Below are 19,600 nucleotides of genomic sequence, written 5' to 3' on the forward strand. Positions count from 1 at the left end.
CTGAGTTCAAGCCCCATGTTGGGCTCCATGCTGGGCATAGAGGCTACTTTAAAAAAAAAAAATGTGCTATATGGAGAATGAGGACATTTTAGGGCTGGAAGGAATTTTAAAGATAGTCTCCAATATTCTCATCTAACAGACAGGAAAATGGAGACATGGGAAGGTTAGGTTACTTGTTACAAATCACAGGTTATTAAGGGAACCAAGACTTGAACAGAAGTTTTAGGGATCCTTCCCATTGTCACTAACACATGCCATCAATGGGTAGTTAGGTCAGAGGGCATCATAGATGTGAATAAAAAACAAATCAGCCATCACCTCTCTGTTAAATTTTTTTGTATATAATTTTTGCTGGAAGTGGATCAGTGTAGATATAAACATGACAAATTACATCACATTCAAAGGAGAACAAAGTCTCAAATATCCAGGTGAAATCATCCACATTAATTAGCGTAAAATTCTAGGAGAAGCCTACATTGGAAAAATGAGCACATTTTAGGCAACATTATTTCAATGACTGTACTAATCTCATTTAAAATAAATGAAACAATTTTTCAGAGTGGTATCATGCAAAGGGACAATTTAAATCCTATAATTTCTGAAAGACTAAAGTTAGAAGTACATAAATTTAGTTACTGGTAATCTGCTGTGCCAGAGATATCATTAAACTAATTGTAGAAAATAAAATGTGAACAGCTCAGTAAGATTCTGAGCACTAAATCATCACAATACTTGCTGCATGCTGAATCAAAGATAATCAGAGAGATAATTCCATTGGAAATAAAGAGCAAATCCATTCCTTCTTCATGGAATTCACCTTGGTTCACACTGAAAAGACAAAGATTATTTAGTCTAATTTGAAGTATTAAATTCAGGGTATGAGTGTTCTCTTATGCAATAAGGGTAACTTTTTTCCTAATAAATAGGAGATAAGTGATTAAATAAAAGTAAAAAGGAGTTGAAAACCTAGGGATGGATATTTAACAGAAACTTTCTCACACAGAGTCACATTTTTAAGTTGCTTTGCATTTATCTGCATTATCTGTACTGTTTGGGGCCCATCTGTATTTATGCCAGTTCTAACAAGATTTCTGTCTGTGGCGCTGTTATTTGATTCTTTCCAAGTACATTTTTCAGGAAAAAAAGTAAAAAAAAAAAAAATGACTCATACCAATACAAAACAAGCATATGGCAAAGATTTATTTAACTCTTTAATGAGGAGAACCATCACGATGGAAAAGGTGGATAAACAGAGGAGCAGAAAAGGCAAATAGTCCATTAGGAAAGATATGCTGAGTTAAATTCACCAGGAATTGTCTTTTTTTTTTTTTTAATACCTGTAATACTGGGACCCTGACCACCCACTGCCTAAATTCAGCTTGCCTGTTTTTGTAAAACTGACTGGAACCCAGGCACCCCCACTCACTTATTATGGCTACTGTCCAACGGGCTTTATTTAAGGCAACGGCCCCGGGGCCTCTGCAGAGACCCCCCAAGAATAGCTTGGGTATAAAATACATCTCAAATTTTTCCCTTTGAATTTAGGTTCTTCTTTTGGGAAGGCAAAATTAAAAGGGTTTAAGTTTCATTAGAATAGATTATTTGATTAAAACACTATCACATGTGCCTAGAAACAATAAATGGTTATAGTTTGGAATAAGAATACAACACAATTCTAAGTAACTCCCTTGTTATTGGGTCAAGGACGTGCCAAAGTCAACACAAAGTACAGAAATTTTTCAGGTTAGATAAGGAATCTCTACTATCTGAGCAGATTACGTAGAAGAATAACCTTTTACTATTTCTTGGTAAGAGCAAACTAAATTCCTTCCTACTAATTTTTCATTCCAACAGAGGAAAAAAAAAAATTAGTTCTAGCTTTGCATTAATATGATAAGCAGTAATTTATTTACCAGCTCTTGCCAAAATTTATCTTCTAATAAATCCATTCAAAACTCAGCAAAGTTTACCAACATTTTACACATTTTACTGCTTTTCAGAATCATTCTTTGTAGATGATATAATTCAGGGCAAATAAAGAGGGTTTTTTTTTTTTTTTTTTGTATTTTACGTCAGTTTTCTATATCGAGGTAAGTTCTATCCTTCACTACTTCCTGTCACATTCTGGAACAAATAATTTTGACAAGAAAAATATTCCCCTCTTTAAAAAACAAAACCACATTTTAGTTACAGTTCTTTGCCATGATTATTTCTAGAGTAGTCTCAACCATCCATATAAGCCATAATTTTTAATCAAATTTACTAATCTTTTAGAGAAAACTGGAGAGTGATCACTACTTGCCATAAACAAGCATTTTAGTAGATGAGCAAAGCTTACACAACTACATTATAAAATCTCCACAGCAAAAAACATAACCTTTCACACCTTTGTTGGATCGCAAAATTAATACGTTCATTAAAATGACACCAAAATTGGGCGCCTGGGTGGCTCAGTTGGTTAAGCGACTGCCTTCGGCTCAGGTCATGATCCTGGAGTCCCTGGATCAAGTCCTGCATCAGGCTCCCTGCTCGGCAGGGAGTCTGCTTCTCCCTCTGACCCTCCCCCCTCTCATGTGCTCTCTCTCATTCTCTCTCTCTCAAATAAATAAATAAAATCTTAAAAAAAAAATGACACCAAAATATAGTCGCTTTATTACTGTTAAAATGAAAAGCAGATGGGGCGCCTGGGTGGCTCAGATGTTTAAGCGTCTTGACTTTGGCTCAGGTCATGATCCCAGGGGCCTGGGATTGAGTCCCGCATTGGGCTCCCTGCTCAGCGGGGAAGCCTGCTTCTCCCTCTCCTTCTACTGTTCCCCCTGCTTGTGCTGTCTCTCTCTGTCAAATAAATATAGAAAATCTTAAAAAAAATAAATAAAAAGCAGATATTCATAACAATTGGTGACCCATCTTTCATTTTCTGTCTTCCTTACAAATTATACAGATGTTAAAATTTTTATTATTTGATTTAATATTAGTCTAAGTTCTAAAATTAGTAAATATCTTGCAAATTATGTTCAAGATGACACAGAAGGAATATAATTACAGTTGAATTAAAACTATTAAGAATTCTAGGGGTGCCTGGGTTGCTCAGTCGGTTAAATGTCTGACCCTTGATTTCGACTCAGGTCATGATCTCAGAGTCCTGAGATTGAGCCGAGCATCGGGCTCCATGCTGGGCATGGAGCCTGCTTAAGATTCTCTCTCCCTCTCCCTCTGCCCCTTCGTGTCCCCCATTGTGTCCACTCTCTCTCTTTTTCTCTCTTTCTCTCAAAAAAAAAAAAAAAATCAAGAATTCTAATTTAATATAGAAAATATACAATATTTTCTTAAACAATATATGGAAGAAACATTAGCCTATCTCATCAATAAACCAGTACAACAGATTTAGAAGTTATTAGCCTAGTCTCTTTCACTAGAAAATAATTCAAATCTTAAAAAATTAAATTACAGTTGATCCTTGAACAACACAGATTTGAACTGCAGAGGTCCATTTAATATGCAGAGTTTTTACAGGACAGTACTGTAAATGTATTTTGTCTTCCTTATCATTTTCCTAATAACATTTTCTTTTCTCTAGCTGACTTTATTGTAAGAATACGGTATATAATACATACGTATAATATGTGTTAATTGTGTTACCAACAAGGCTTCTCAATAGTAGGCTATGCATAGTTAAGTTTTTGGGGAGTCAATGTATACATGAAGTTCCAACTGCGCAGGAGTCAGCACCCCCAAACCCCCGCACTGTTCAGGGGTCAACTATATATGTTTATTCTCCATACTGACAAAAGCAAGGAAAAGAAATTTATCTATTTATGACCTAAAATTACCAAACCAGTTAATGTCTAAATCACTTGGATTCTGCTATAAATATGCTCCTGAGTTAGCAGTATCTATGAGAGATGTTTTTGTTTGGTTGTTTTTCTTCCTTAAAAAGGTCAGTACAGGGGCACCTGGGTGGCTCAGTCGTTGGGCGTCTGCCTTTGGCTCGGGTCATGGTCCCGGGGTCCTGGGATCGAGCCCCGCGTCGGGCTCCCTGCTCAGTGGGGGGCCTGCTTCTCCCTCTCCCACTCACACACTGTTCCCTCTCTAGCTGTCTCTCTCTCTCTCTGTCAAATGAATAAATAAAAATCTAAAAAAAAAAGTCAGTACATTCAGTGTATCAGAGTTCAGTTTCTTTATTTCCCTGAAATTCTGGGAATATTAAATTTTTGCAAGTATTTATTAGCCTCTGTATTTAGAAAAGTCTCCTTTTTCTTAAGGGACTTTAAAATAATATACTCTAGAAATGGGAAAATACATTGTTTTCTTATCAACAAGCAGTAAAATGGTTTTTTCTCAATTAGATGCACAGCCTCCCACAGGACTTGAAACTTCAGTTCTACCACCTCAGGCACAGAGCATGTTTTAGAAAACACAGAACACCCATTCTCAAAGGGTTATCTTTCTCTTCAGTGGAAATGGAATATCTTCTACATGGATTTGAGCACACCAATAGACAAACAATATAGCCCAACTAACCATATTCCGTGTTGTCTCTCATCCAACAGAGAACAGATTCACACCATCCTAATAGAGATCACCTAGTGATCCCATCATGAAATCAGGTTGCCCATTATTGCCACCCCAAATGGGGAATAAACTTCTAGATTATGTGACCTTGACTGACCTAGTGGTTCAGTACCCACCAGTCCCTGGAACTGGCTGTTTGCACACATTTTATACATGAGGATTCAGTATCCAGTTGTGGAAATGGACATGACTTAAGCAATGAATTAAACAAAACTCATAACTGTTGGCTAAGGATCTGAAACAACAGCAACAACAAAGCAAACAAACCAGAACAGAAAGTACCAAATCAGAAGAAGAAAATAGAGTCAGAAAAGGTAAAGTTCTGTTGCTATTTGGGACTGACTCTGGAAGCCTGGGCAACTTCATTTAACTAGTTCTAGCAGGTAAGCCCCTCGGCCTCCAAATCTATCAAAGTATAATTTTCAAGGAATTTTAAACATGGCTCTCATATAAATATAGAGGGAACACATGTTGAAGATTTATTTAGCTCATTTAATGAGAGAACCAGCAAGATGATATCAACTGTCTCAAAAGAATTGTGGGAATGGTTCACCAATTTTCTCAGAAAAGACATGAAATCATTTTGTTAACTTAGAGACAAATTGTTTAATGTCCAGTAAGACAATAAAACCATAACCTTTGAATTTTTTTTTCAACTGGAGAGAAGTCATTTTCATGTCTTCCAGACACAAGTCTACAAGTCAGCTAACAACTTTATGAATCTGGGCCAAAGTAGTAGTAAATACCAGGTCACACAAGGTGTATCCACATAGATAATTAAATAATGCTTTGGCTATGATTCAGCATATCTTTGAAGAGCCATTCAAACTGTTTATATATCTTCAAGTTTACTGACTCTTTCCTTGGCTATGTCCAGTCTACTGATAAATTCATCAAAGGCTTTCTTTACTTATATCGCAGTGTTTTTGATTTACAGCATTTTCCTTTGATTCTTCCTTCAAGTTTTCATTTCTCTGCTTACATTACCCGCCTGTTGCATGATGTCCACTTTTTTCAGTAGACCCCTTAGCATATTAATCATAGTTATTTTAAATTCCCAGTCTAATAATTCCAAAACCTGTATCATATCTGAGTCTGGTTCTGATACTCTCTTTGTCTCTTCAGACTTTGCTTTTGCTTTTTAGCATGCCTTGTAATTCTTTGTTGAAAGCTGAATATGATGTAAAGTAACTGGAATAGGTAGGCCTTTAGTGTGAGGTGTTATATTTATCTGACTAGGAGACTGTTTATTGTTTGCTATAGCAGTAGGTGTCAGAGACTAAAATTTTCTCTACTATCTTTGTTTTTGTCTATTCTGCTATCTTTGGGTTTTCCTAGAGATTCCTGAAGTAGAGTCTGAAGCCTGTGATACTTCTAGCTGAAATCCCCTGTTAGTACCCAGGAACCCTATGACATGGTGGTAAGTTGTGGGGAAGGAGAAGCCTTCTATAGTCCATGATTAGGTCTCAATTAATGGGTGTTTCCCTTCCCCCACATAGGTTAGGCTCTGGTAAAAGCCCAGTACATTGGGCTCTGGTAAAATAGTTTCCCTTGATGACAGGCCTTGTTAAGGGAACAGGAAGCTCTGGGCATATTTCATAATGGTAACTTGTCCCCTTCCCCTGTCAGAAGCATAGGGGACAGTGAGAACCTGATGGGGCTCCTGAAGGTGACATTCATGAACATGTAGGGGTTCCCCTGAAACTGGGCCTTTTGGAGTTTTTAACTCTGTCTATACTGAATCTCCAGCAATTCATCAGAGTTCAAAGTGTTTCTACTGATATCAGTTCCACCTGGGGCCTTCTGATTCCAGACTTAGGATCTTAGTAAGCCATGAGTCTCTGTATCTACCTGTTTATCTCCCAGAGGCAGCAGTTTGCCCCATGACCTCAATTGTTTGCTGAATCTAAGAAGAGTTGTTGATTTTCAGTTTGTTCAGCTTTTTTTCTTATTGTGAAGATAGGAATGATAATTTCCAAGCACTTAACATGTCAGACTGGAACCATAATGAGAATAATCAGCCTCATCATATATTTGTTGTAACAATGACATTAAATTTATTAGACACATTAATGTGTAAGGCCATGGCACATAGAAAGCATTCAATAAATGGCAGATGTGTCTAATTCTTAAAACTAATGAAGCAAAATTAGTGAGACAAAATAAATCCCTAGACAATCCCTGACTGCAGTGTATTATCAGCAAATGTTGAAATGGTGGCAGGTGTTTCTCACTGGCCACTCTTTAGGATGTGAGATCACTGCTCTAACCAGTGTCATCTGGAAAGCCCCACCCAAAGTTCCCCAAATGAACATAGTCAGTGTTTAAGCATCATTTACAAAACAAAATGATCTTCAGCATCATGAAGTGAAACATTTCAAACATTACCAAATTATCAACATTGATTAAAAATGAATGATTGTAACAAAATGCCAGTGTCTCGGTTATGTTTCCTACACAAAAGAACCTTTCTACAGAAGACCTTTTCTCTCTTTTTTAAGATTTTATTTATCTATTTGAGAGAGAGAGAGCATGAGTGGGGTGAGGGGCAGAGACAGAGGGGGGAGCAGGCTCCCCACTGAGCAGGGAGCCCAACACAGGGCTTAATCACAGGACCCCAGGATCATGACTTGAGCCAAAGGCAGACACTTAACCAACTGAGCCACCCAGGCACCCCCAGAAGACTCTTTCTAAAGAAAATTGGGTTAATGTGTGAAAAACAAAATCTGGCTCATAGGAGGCACTGAATAAATCGACTTTAATCCCTACCCTAATCTCCTCCTCCTGGCTTTCCTCTGGGGAGGCCAAATTAAAGGGAATTCTTCAATTTAAATGGAGAATTATGAAAAGCAAGATTACTACTTGGTAGATACCTCGGTATTGAAAATTCAGTGATATCAGCTTCGTTCATCTCTTATTATAGTCTAAACTCTTAAAATTATATCTGAATGCTATTATGTAAGTTTAGTTGATTATTTTATCATTGTATACACTACTTTTTATGACCCTCAAGTTATAGGAAATATATTTATAAGTACCTCCATTGAAAGCATCATGTGTCAGATACCAGAGGTATGAAATGTTGTTTCTCCTTCAAAGTAATAAATCACCTTTTCTTTTGGGAAAAAGGGTTATTCTGTGGGAGATGCAGATGGCCCTCTCTTGAAGACCTTAACTTCCTTGGACATTTTCTGTCTCCATCAATAAATATTTAGCTACTCTGCTTTTTTTTTTACTTTTTTTTTTTTTTCAAACTATAAAACAGTGAATCAGTAGAGTAGCATTCCACGGACACTGTGGTCCAGCATCCATCACCCGAAATCATCCACAAGTAGAAAGATCTGTAGGCCCTTGCTACTCAAAGTGGACATAATCCCAACAGCACTGGTGTATTAGTTGGTTCATGCTGAATAATAAATACCCCGAAACTTAGCAATGTGAACAGTAGACATGTTTTATGTCACAGCTTCGGTGAGTCAGAAGCCTGGGCACGGGTGAACTGAGCGTCTGTGGCTCAGGCTCCCCTCACAAGTCTGCAACTAGCATGTCGGCTGGGGATGTGGCCATCTCAGGGCTCAATTCGGGGAAGATCTATGTCAATCATATCTCAAAAAACCTTAAATTATGCATAGAAACCTACAAATTAAGAGTTATATGAAAAAATGAAGGTTATAAATGCTCAAAATTCATCACTTTTTATTTTACTATATTTTACTATTAATAATTTTCTTGGTGCGCCTGGGTGGCTCGGATGGTTAAGCATCTGCCTTCGGCTCAGGTCATGATCCCGGGGTCCTGGGATCGAGCCCCACATTGGGCTCCTGGCTCAGCGAGGAGCCTGCTTCTCCCTCTCCCTCTGCCTCTCTCCCTGCTCATGCTTTCTCTCTCTCTCTCTCTCTCTCTGTATCTCAGTGAATAAATAAAATCTTAAAAAAATAATTTTCTTGAGGTTATTTAAAATATGTACTGTATCCCTAGGGTGAAAATATTGCATAATGCTGGGCTACTGAGCATCTCTTCTCAAACTCAGGTTTAGTGGCATCACATTGGTAGCTTGAAATTAGCCATGGTAAGAGTATTTACAGCACAGAAATTAGAAAACGCTGTAAATCAGAGCTTGATTTTTATTTTGTTGACTGTCTTAAGACAGTGATGGAGAAAATGTTAATATTGCAGATTAAATTTAAAAGTGTGTCATGGGGCCCCTGGGTGACTCAGTCGGTTAAGAGTCTGACTCCTGATTTTGGCTCAGGTCATGATCTCAGGGTGGTGGGATCAAGCCCCCGAGTTGGGGGAGATCCTCTCTCTCCCTCTGCCTCTCCCCACTGTGCTCTCTCTCTCTCTCTCAAATAAATAAATAAATCTTAAAAAAAATAAAAAGAATTCAGCAAAAATGAACAAAGAGCATTCTCTGAGGGCGCCTGGGTGGCTCAGTCATTAAGCGTCTGCCTTCAGCTCAGGTCATGATCCCAGGGTCCTGGGATCGAGTCCCGCATCGGGCTCCCTGCTCTGCGGGAAGCCTGCTTCTCCCTCTCCCACTCCCCCTGCTTGTGTTCCTGCTCTCGCTCTCTCTCTCTCTGTCAAATAAATAAATAAAATCTTTAATAAAAAACATTCACTGAGAATCAATGAGTTATATAAAATTTATAATAAAAGGTAACATGTATCTTAGTATTTGTAAGGTGTGTACTACACATCTATCAGCACGATTCCTATTGCGTGTATGTGTGTGTGTGCGTGTATAGTGTTCCCAGGGAACCGGTTGTTAAACATGTATCAGCAGCCACCCTGCATCCCCTGCCTTCCCAGCATAAGCGCAGCTACTCCGTATCACAGAGGAGCGCATCATCGTACCCTCATCTTCCATATAAAAATCCCACCTTAAGCTCTAAATTGGAAAAATGGACATGCAGAAAGAATACTCGTTATAACCTAGTGGAGACATTTCTTGTCGGGTCTTTGTTCTCTTCATGTGATCTGCCCTACCACAAATGTCTGAAGTCCATGTGTTTGTTCAGTCTTTCCAAATGCATTTCTACTCAGGTCATTTATAGTCTCTTGCGTTAGCCAGTGACCCTTGGCATGTACGTACTGAGAGCTCTCAGGGCAGCGATTTTCACTGTATCAGAGTGCGGGCAAGAAACTGGCATCACAGGCCTGAGTCCCGACTGGACTAGCACCTGTGGGATGGGACTGAAAAGCTCCCCGGTCTTATTTTGGCCATCAGAGGAGTCATCAGCAGGAACCGCGTCGAACCCAGGCGCAGGCGTGGTGGCGAGAACTTATGTGTAAGGTCCAGGGCAGTCACCTGTGCCCCTTTCAGATAAACCAGATGCAGCTTTCTGATTTATCAAGGCATCAGTTAGCTGTGCGGCTGCCAGTGTTTTTATGTATGGAGCTCGGTCTTGGGGGAGGTGACTCTTCTAGCTCTAAGTTTTGGGAGAAGAGAGAGCTGTTGTCTTCGTTACTGTTCAGTTCCACATACAAACAATACAAATGGAAGAAGACAAAGCTGACTGATAGAAAAATGGAATCCTCTGTTGCCCAGTCAGAAAGAAATTTTTTCGTAAATTTTGAGCTGCCTGAGAAAGCAGAGACAAGCTCTGGCCGAACAGCACTGGTAACGGGCCACAGGCTTTTCTCCAGAAGCATTTGAAACCAAGACAGTGGGTGGAAATGTTGTACCATGTCTTCTCTGATTGCAAAAGGACAATAATATCCTTCTGGATCCTCTGAGAATATACTGAGAGAAGTGCTTTATAAATACAGCTCTTAATAAAACTGCTGGAAATTTTAAGGATGGGTGGGCAGAAAATCTGTATCATCAGATTGAGGATGTGGTGAATTTGGACAGGGAGCAGATTTGGACTTGATTCGGTTATGCAAAAGGAACACACAGATAAACTGGGATAAACTGCTAGAAAAACAATATCCCAAGCATTGTTATAGCAGCCTTTTAATAAGGTGTAAGATGATATGTTAATTTATTTGTAAATTTGGAAATAAATATGACTAGAGAAGAAAGGCTTTCCATCAATTACAAATTTGAAAAATTTGTCCCTCTGAATTAGGAACTAGGATTAGAGCCTCACATTAAAAGGCAAATCTAGGGATGCCTGGGTGGTTCAGTCGTTAAGCGTCTGCCTTCAGCTCAGGTCATTATCCCAGGGTCTTGGGATCGAGTCCTGCATCGGGCTCCCTGCTCGGCAGGGAGCCTGCTTCTCCCTCGGCCTACCACTCCTCCTGCTTGTGCTCTCTCTGTCTCTGACAAATAAATAAATAAAATCTTTAAAAAAAACCAAAAAATAAAAGGCAAATCTAATCTGTTTTCCTTCATGTACATGATTATGGATTTGTAAAGTAGTCTTTCTCCCTTCTAATTCATATTATAGCTTGCTGGACATTTGGGATTTAGGTCATGGATATTGTGGATTTTACATTAGAAGTACATAATAACTAGGACATGGCCGGCGTTTATCTGACTAGTTGATTCTCTTAAACAAAAGGATAAAAATAGTGAAGGAGAGGTTTATGAGAGACAAGAGTACATGGTGCTGTCCAAGCTTCCCGTATGCCAAGATAGAGTGAACACTGCCCCTATTTGGAAGATACATTCCGCAGCTCATGTACACATTTCAGTTAATAAATAGGCATATGAACGATGATACGTATGTTTATCCTGGAGCAGAACACAAATAAGATTTTATGTAAACCCAAATAGCAAGAGCCAAAATTAAAAATTACCATTACCACACAATTTCCGATAAGGAGATTAAAATTCACAAAGAGCTCAAAGTGCTGGCTTTGGCCATGAGATTTTACTAGCTAAAGATTTTGCTGGAGCTGTTGAGTAGCAAAATTGATTGTTCTGTCTCATCTATATATAGCCCACATGGTTTTCTCAAAGCAGAGACAATTTAGTAATCAAACAGTCACCAGAATGACGAAAGAATCAGAGACTATGTCAAAGTAGAGGGAAATCCTGAGCCAGTCCGATCTGCAGATTCTTTGCATCAAATAACATCCTAAATAAATCCTCAGTATGAAAAGCAGACAGGGGGTGCCTGGGTGGCTCAGTCATTAAGCGTCTGCCTTCAGCTCGGGTCGTGATCCCAGGGTCCTGGGATCGAGCCCCGCATCGGGCTCCCTGCTCTGTGGGAAGCCTGCTTCTCCCTCTCCCACTCCCCCTGCTTGTGTTCCCTCTCTTACTGTGTCTCTCTCTGTCAAATAAATAAACAAAATATTTAAAAAAAAAAAAAAGAAAAGCAGACAGAAGTGATAGGAGGTTCCTCAGTCGAATTAAATCTTCAATACTGGCAGAAATGAGCCTTTGTTCACAGACTGCTTTACCACCTCCACTGAGGCCTGTGGTTCACTGGAGCGGAGAATAAAACCTCATCCTTTGTCTTCATGAATACAGAGGCTGAGATCCCTTGTGCCAAACCACTTTGCCAGAGGTCACACAGGTAGACAGTGACAGTGGCAGGCTAGAACCCTGTACCATGTTGCTCGGACAGCGCTACAAAAAAAGTTGAGTTGTTCAACAACTCCCTGATTAATTGAAAATTTGACCACCTCCTCTCCTTTTGGATTCCATTGTGCTAATTTATAATGCTTGTCTTCTTTCAGCATTAAAATGATAGCCAGGAGGAAAACACAGATCTGGGAAAGTTTATTATTAAGATTATTTGCTCTTTCAGGATCCCTCATTTCAATTTCTGCCACAGACCCAGTTCACTACTTGTCCAAAAATGATAGGAAATTTCAGCATTTACCAAGTCTGGAGACCTATGTTAAAATCCTAAAGCATGAGAGACCTCAGTTAAGTATGAAGGTGAACCACATTGCAATAATGCAAGGACCAGAGTGGGGGGTGGGACGGGTAGGGTGTGGTAGGGGAAAAGAGGAAAGGACATTCACATCTCTTTCGATCAATCTGTGCAAAACTTTTTTTCTTTCTTTCTCTTTCTTTCTTTCTTTCTTTCTTTCTTTCTTCCTTCCTTCCTTCCTTCCTTCCTTCCTTCCTTCTTTCCTTCCTTCCTTCCTTCCCTCCTTCCTTTTCTTTCCTTTTTTTCTTTTCCTTTTCTTTTCTTTTTATAAATGTCCTGTTTGTTCCCTTTGTTCAAATCATTTCATCAAGTATTTACAGAACCCTGTGCCTGTGCTAAGACCAGAACCAGTTATCACCTCGGAACAAACAGAATAATGTTTGGAGTATGAGTCACACCTTGAAGTCCATTTCCTTTCAGAGATACTATCTCGATAATCTGTACATTCAAGCTAGGAATACCGTGTTTGAATCCTGTGAATGAATCAGAATGGGTTGCATGCTGGCAATGCTCCAGCTCTGAAATGCTCTTTCCAGAGCCTTTCCAAGCCGCCGCTTTCTTCCTCTCAAGTCACATATCCCTGACCCACCTCAAAGCCCAAGGGAGGGGTGTTCCTGACAGATGGTGCAATCTGAAACAATCAGTCAGCCCTTGAAGAAATGCGAATTGAGCCCCTACTATGTGCCAAGCACTCTTGCAGGCCTTGGGCACAGAGTGGTGAACAGAATAGACCAAATCCCCTGCATTCTGTGGTGCTTACATGCTTATGAGGAACACAAAAAGTACACACACGAACAATAAGCAGGATGATTTCCACTAGCCATAAACACCGAGAAGGGAACAAAAAAAAACAGAAATGTAGTATTCAACTAGGCATGGAGACTGGATACCATGATGGATCAGGAAGGAGTTCTCCAAGAAGGGGAACTTAAACTCAGACCATGAAAAGGGCCTCCCAACTCTCTATAGCTTTAAAGTCACAAGACTTTGTAAGACTTTAGGTGAAAGAACCGGACACTTTCCTACCGACGGGGTAGGCGACTGTCTCCTTAATAGATGGCCCCACTTCATAAACACTGACATGAATAACAGGGAGGAAAGGCGGGGCAGCAACCAGAGACAGAAGCAACATTGTGATTTCGTCCTGTGGCAGATTGCTCAGACTTTCAGGGTTCATTGGCAACAGCATAACCACACCTCAGTTCCAGGAGCGAGCGGTGTGGGGCAGCCTGGAGCACCAGGTATTGGACAGGCAGCCGTGTGAACGGGCGGCTCTGCGCTCCCACAGAGCAGCTGTTTACTTTCTCCCCAGCAGGGCAGAGTTAGAAGTTAGGTCTGTCATCATTAGCAGCCAGATCAACGCGTTCTAACTGACTCGCTTTCGTCATTTTCCCCCCCAGCGGTGGTTCGATGGCCTGTGAATGTTTGCCTTCAGAAGAAAAAGATTGTTTCTAAATAAATCATTTCATGGTCAAAGGAAGCTTTTGTTAGTTCATAGTCTATTCCTCTGATTTGCATTGCTCAATAAGATTGAAAAAATTGTGTTTGAGGCAGCCATGGCGTAACTCAGACAAAAATTGCCGGAAAGAATTTGTCCTGAGTATGTTTTAACTCCGGAGTGACACAGTCGTTGGGAGTGGGCATTATTACTGCCTTAAGAGCTGAACGTCCACAGATCTAAATTTATGCCAGTTAAGGAAAAAAAAAATCAATCAATGCTTACCTAGGTCAGGCCTTAAGATACGGAAAAATTGTAAGACATTTTGTACATGGGCCAGCAGAGGAGGCTGGAATCAGCAAGTAGTGCTTAGAGGACTTTAGGAATGGGGGGGGAGTGTTGAAGAGGAAGAGAGAAGTATTTCAAGTGAGGAGACTAACAGGGAACACACCCACAGCTGGGCACGGACCAGAATGTTTTCATGCGACAGGGCGGGGATGTGAACAAATGCAGCTGTGGATCATTTGGGGCGCTGACGGGAAATGGTCCCATTTATATGGCACCAGGCCGACAATGGGCACAGCATGTCTCATCGGCTACGGACGCCTCACAGAAGAATTTTGTAAGACTTTGGCTCATTGATTTTCTAGGCTCCTCAGTGGACCAGGACAAGTTGTTGATTTATAAATATTTGTTGTATTACATGTAACCTGAACAGTATGTTGATGGCTCATGGGGTGTGGGGGTGAATTTGAACATAAAGACTGCCAGAAAGCCTCCTTTCTCAATGCAACATGACTGCAAGGTCACTGAGACACTGTGTAACTGAAAAACATCTCAAAACTTAATAAGTTAACATTTTTCTGCTCACAGACACCCCAGAGACAAATGATTTTCACAGTTACCTTGTATACAGTTTGTTTTTGGTGCTTTCCTCAGAGAAGATAAGGAAGTCACTCATGCCACTTTATGTGATAGCCTAGCAAAATTAAGAGTTTTAAAATCATACCTTATGCTTTTTTAATGTGTATTCATACATGACCTGTAATCTTACATCTTTGAAGTCATTGGTAGAAATTCCATCTTCTCCTAATGTTTGTTCATCACATTCACTCAACCCAAAGTTCACCTTTGGTTATGGATTAACTCCTAACCAGGAAATATTTTTATAATATGAATGCATACATTTGAAGACAATAGCTCCTTTCTCCTTAAAGGCTTGAGTCATTCATGACTGAATGCCTTTAATAATTCTAGAAACCCACAAATCCGAATTAGCCTTGGATCTTAAAGAAACAATTAGCAAGGCCCAGCCTCTTGGGTTAAGGACCCCAACTGAAAAAAAAAAAAAAAGGAAATCTATTTCAAACCATAACGAATGTGACCTCTGGTGGCCAAATGTTTCCCTGACTCCCAGTCCAGGTGCTAGAAGCTTTATAGGAGCCACATCTCTTCACTTACAACAAGAACATGGGCAGTCATGAGAGTTCTTGCAGCCTACCTCTCTCCACCTTCCACAGAAACACCACACTCTTGATGTTAGCAAATGTTCCCATTTAACTATAGGACCTAAAAAGAAATTCTGCTTTGTGCTGTGAGGACAGGTTTCTTTGAAGTAATTTAGAACTATCAGAAGGACTACACACCTAGAAGGTATCTGAGGGAGTTCTAGAACTTTCTCAGAGTTCTATATACCAATTTTGATTGAGGCTTCCCCTGACCTATCTGAGGCAAATAATCAGATCTATAGAAGACATCTGAATGCTTCATCTTGTAAAGTGGATGGCCTCCTTTTGGATTCATCTTGTAAAGTGGATGGCCTCCTTGGATTTACAATTCAAGGAATTGTAAAGCAATTTGATTCTTAAAAATAAAAGCATTATTTAGAACTAGATATATTTCCATATAGTCATAGAGAGTGCAGACCTCTTCCATACTCCTTTCTGTGGATTTCAGTTTCTTCACCTGTGTAATGGGGATAAAAGTAATACCCATGGCCCAGGGTTGCTACAATATAATGGAGGCTGGCATTTGCATAATGATGTCTGGTACGTCATCACTCAAAAACTGGGAGCAGCTACAATGATGGTGATGCTGATAATTGCTTAATTACCACACATTTCTCTTCTCCCCACCTCACAGCATCTACATGCATATTCCCAAGTAAACATGGATTAACTATTATTCTGGCCAGAGAGAGAATGCATTTCTTAGCAGAGAACCTGACAGTCAATATGTTATTTCCAGGCAGCTGAGTTAGGGTCAGAGATGCAGTGCGAGTTTTACTGTCCCCTTTGGAGCCTGATGCATCGAGGGCAGGAAGTGAGTCAGTTGACTCTGCCTTTTCCATTGGCCAGCAGTTTTCAAAAGGTCATGAGATCAAGTGAATTTATATTTTATTCTGTGCATATAAAGTTATGGCCTGCAGAAGACAGAACCCAAGTGAATTTTGAGTCTTTCAAAAATGGAGAATAACCGGCATGTCTTTGCTCTTTCCGCCCTCCGCACAGGTTAACCTCCGAGCCACAGACGTCAGGCTCATGCGCCAGTTGCTTGTTATCAATGAGAGCATTGAGTCCATCAAGTGGATGATTGAAGAGAAAGCCACCATCACCAGCCGAGGCAGCAGTCTCAGTGGCAGCCTGTGCAGTTTATTGGAGAGTCAGAGCACCTCCTTACGTGGCAGCTACAATAGTCTTCATGATGGCAGCGATGGGCTGGATGGCATCTCCGTGGGGAGCTTTCTGGACACTTTGGCGGATGATGTCCCAGGCCATCAGACCCCATCGGACTTGGACCAGTTCAGCGACAACTCCGTAATAGAGGACTCGCAAGCCCTGCACAAGCACCCCAAACTGGATTCTGAATACTACTGCTTTGGCTAATGACCCAGTTTTTTGCATGGGATTGGTGTGCAATTAACTTGTATTTATCCTTCTCCGCTGCTATATTTTTGGTGTGATTTTTTTTTTTTATATGACAACCTTTTTAAAAGAAGCTTATTTTGAAACTGCTTGATGATAATTCTGTTGCTCCTAATCTTTCTTTTCTGGACTGATTTATCTTTCTCTCTTACATCTCTATTTTTATTTATTACAGTGATTTTTCTCCCCTCTTTTACAGTGGAACAAATAAAGTAGAGGGAAAAAGAATAAGCAATAATCATGTTTTTGCTTTTGTTTTCAGAGCAAGGGGTCAGGGATTACCAAAAAAAAAAAAACAAAAAAAAAACTTTGCTAAATTTTACAATAAACCAAAGTCTGATAACAGTACATTTTGTTGTTTGTATTCTTAAATGATTCAAAGTTTCACTTTCCAGAAGATACTGAGGTTTATTATGGTTTGTATAGTAGGTTGAACGAAATAGTTGCAACAGACTTAGGCATTATTTCTAGGCAAAAATTCCTGGTGTAAAGTCAACAGTATTGTTAGTCACACACTTCTACATGACTATTATTTGGAAGCCACAACTATATGCAATCTGCTCACTTCAACTTTGAGGTCATACTTTAGATCGTACTTTTGTCATTAGTGATTCTAACTCAAATTATATAGGATTAGTTGTGTGATAATGTATATGATTCTCCCAAATTTCAAAGAATAACTGAGATTAGGTATATATAGGTGATTAGAGGTTAAGGTCTCCTAAATTGTATTTTGAGATTTTGTTGATATTTATTTGTAGATATTTATAATTCTGATATGGCATATAAACACATAAATGCATATATACAGATGGATGGATGGATGGATGGATGGATGGATGGATGGATGGATGGATGGATGGAGTGGAAAGTAGAATCACTATTCATTTATGAAGTCTAACATGATATCCTTTCATCCTGGGGTAGATAAATAATCTCTTAGTTCTTTGAAATGACGTCTGACAATATAACTCTTATAGTAAATAAACATTTCATTTTGATGTGATATTATTAATCCTCCACATTTCTTTTACTTTAATGATTCCTAGTGAGTGAATCTATTGAGCTTTCAAACCGTTCTTTGTAAATGATATATGTTTCTGCACTAAACACTTTACAATATGAATCAAAAAGTCTTCCTATTTATAACTGAAAAATTTCCACACCCAAGAAATGGTTTCCCCAATATTTCCTTTGTTAATATATACCTGTTACCCTCTTGTCAAATGTATTGTTTGTTTCCAGAACATATGTTATTCAATTTCCAATTAAAATCTACAGGGTCTGTATTTTACACTAGTCTTTTTTTCATGAATTGCTTGCTATAATCCTCATCACAACAATTTCATGATGTGAGGATTGTCTCCCTTCTGTATTTGAGGAAACTGAGGCACATGGAATGTAGGTAGCTGGATCAAATCTCCCAGTAAGTGTCAAAACTGGGATTTGAACTTGGGTCTGTCTTATCCATAACATTAACACTCAATATCCCCTTTGGTACATATTGAAATTAAAAAATGAAGTATAGATAAAAAAGCAAATGTAACCCCATTACCAAAAAAAAAAAAGAAAAAAAAAGTGACTAATATTTTCCTTCCAATCAGTGAGAATCCACATTTCCCAATCCTGAGCTTTCCAAGCCCTTTCCTGAATTCACATGTCCAGAGTCAGTTTTGTGCCTATAGATGAATTGGGGTATTGGCCACTTGCCAACTGTCATTAATATATTTCCCCCATTCTGCTTATTTTTACTTTCAAGTTAGTAAAGGCTGGTTGGTTGGCTATTTTGTCAGTTTTAATCTAGAATTAAGCCAAGCAATTTTTAGCACAGATCATTTACCACTTTAAAATCTAAGAGTGTGCAGAGAAAACATCTGTAAGAGAAAACATCTAGAACCAAGATGGATGAATTTCAAGCAGAAGATAATGAAATATGTAATTATATGTCTACAGCACTGCAAAAAGAACATCCTCAGTAAGAGGGAAGTAGGCAGACAGCAAGAGTATAAGAGGGCAAATTCGCACCCCATCAAAACCCTACATTTGCCTAGAACAAGCCAGGTACATGAATGATGATTTCTGTCCTCAGATCACAGTTAAAGGCTGTAAATTCAATGTAGCAAACTTCTTTCACATTCTCCCTTTCCTAATCAGCCTTCCCTGCTATTTGTCAATCCCTTGCCAACTATAACTGTCCCACCTATAAAAAGGAAATAAAAAAGCAAAAGAGTGTAATACGGGAGAAGCCTGTGGAATAGTTTTCATTTATGCATTGTATTTTAAGGAATCTAATGAACATTGGCAGAATACTTGAGAATTTTATTGGCTCTATGAGTTTCAATATTCTATGTGCTTTACAGTTATTCCTATTTATTTTATCTAGTTTTTGCACAATATACCAAATATAAACTCTGTGATTTAGATATTAGAGTCATATATAAGCCAACAATGTTTTGATAGTTGATTTTACTAAGAGGAAGGGAATATGCAGTTAAACAACACTAATTACTAACATACTTATTGGTCTCAAAAGAATGAATGCACTTTCAACTAAAGAATTCCCATAACTAATCTCTGACCTGGAACATTTGATATTTGACCTCTGTCAGCACCATGAAGAAATGGGGTAAAAAGTTAAAGCAAAAGTGCCTTTCAAACTATTCTGCCTGCACTCAGTTGTTGCTGTCCCAGAAAAATGGAAATTGTCCTAGTTATATAAATCTCTCCATTGTATGGACTCATCAGTCTTATAATGGAAAGGAGATTAATTGAAGTTAAGGAATTTAGTAAGTTTAAAGCTTACACATTTTAAGGGTATTTGCAAATAAAGATATGCT

The 19,600-nt window shown here is 39.1% G+C and overlaps 1 protein-coding gene across 1 annotated transcript in view; it reads left to right on the plus strand.

The window, feature by feature from the left end:
• Window positions 1-18,057, plus strand: part of LURAP1L (leucine rich adaptor protein 1 like) — a 52,137-nt gene extending 34,080 nt beyond the window's left edge. The window contains exon 2 of the mRNA XM_045882415.1: window positions 16,350-18,057. Within this exon, the coding sequence (XP_045738371.1) occupies window positions 16,350-16,724 (375 nt within the window). The 3' untranslated portion in view covers window positions 16,725-18,057. The remainder of the gene's footprint in view (window positions 1-16,349) is intronic.
• The last annotated feature ends 1,543 nt before the right edge of the window (window positions 18,058-19,600 follow it).

The sequence above is a fragment of the Mirounga angustirostris genome, unplaced genomic scaffold, assembly GCF_029215605.1.
Source record: "Mirounga angustirostris isolate CCGP_5_RB_7025 unplaced genomic scaffold, mMirAng1.0.hap1 SCAF_15, whole genome shotgun sequence".
Lineage (NCBI taxonomy): Eukaryota > Metazoa > Chordata > Mammalia > Carnivora > Phocidae > Mirounga > Mirounga angustirostris.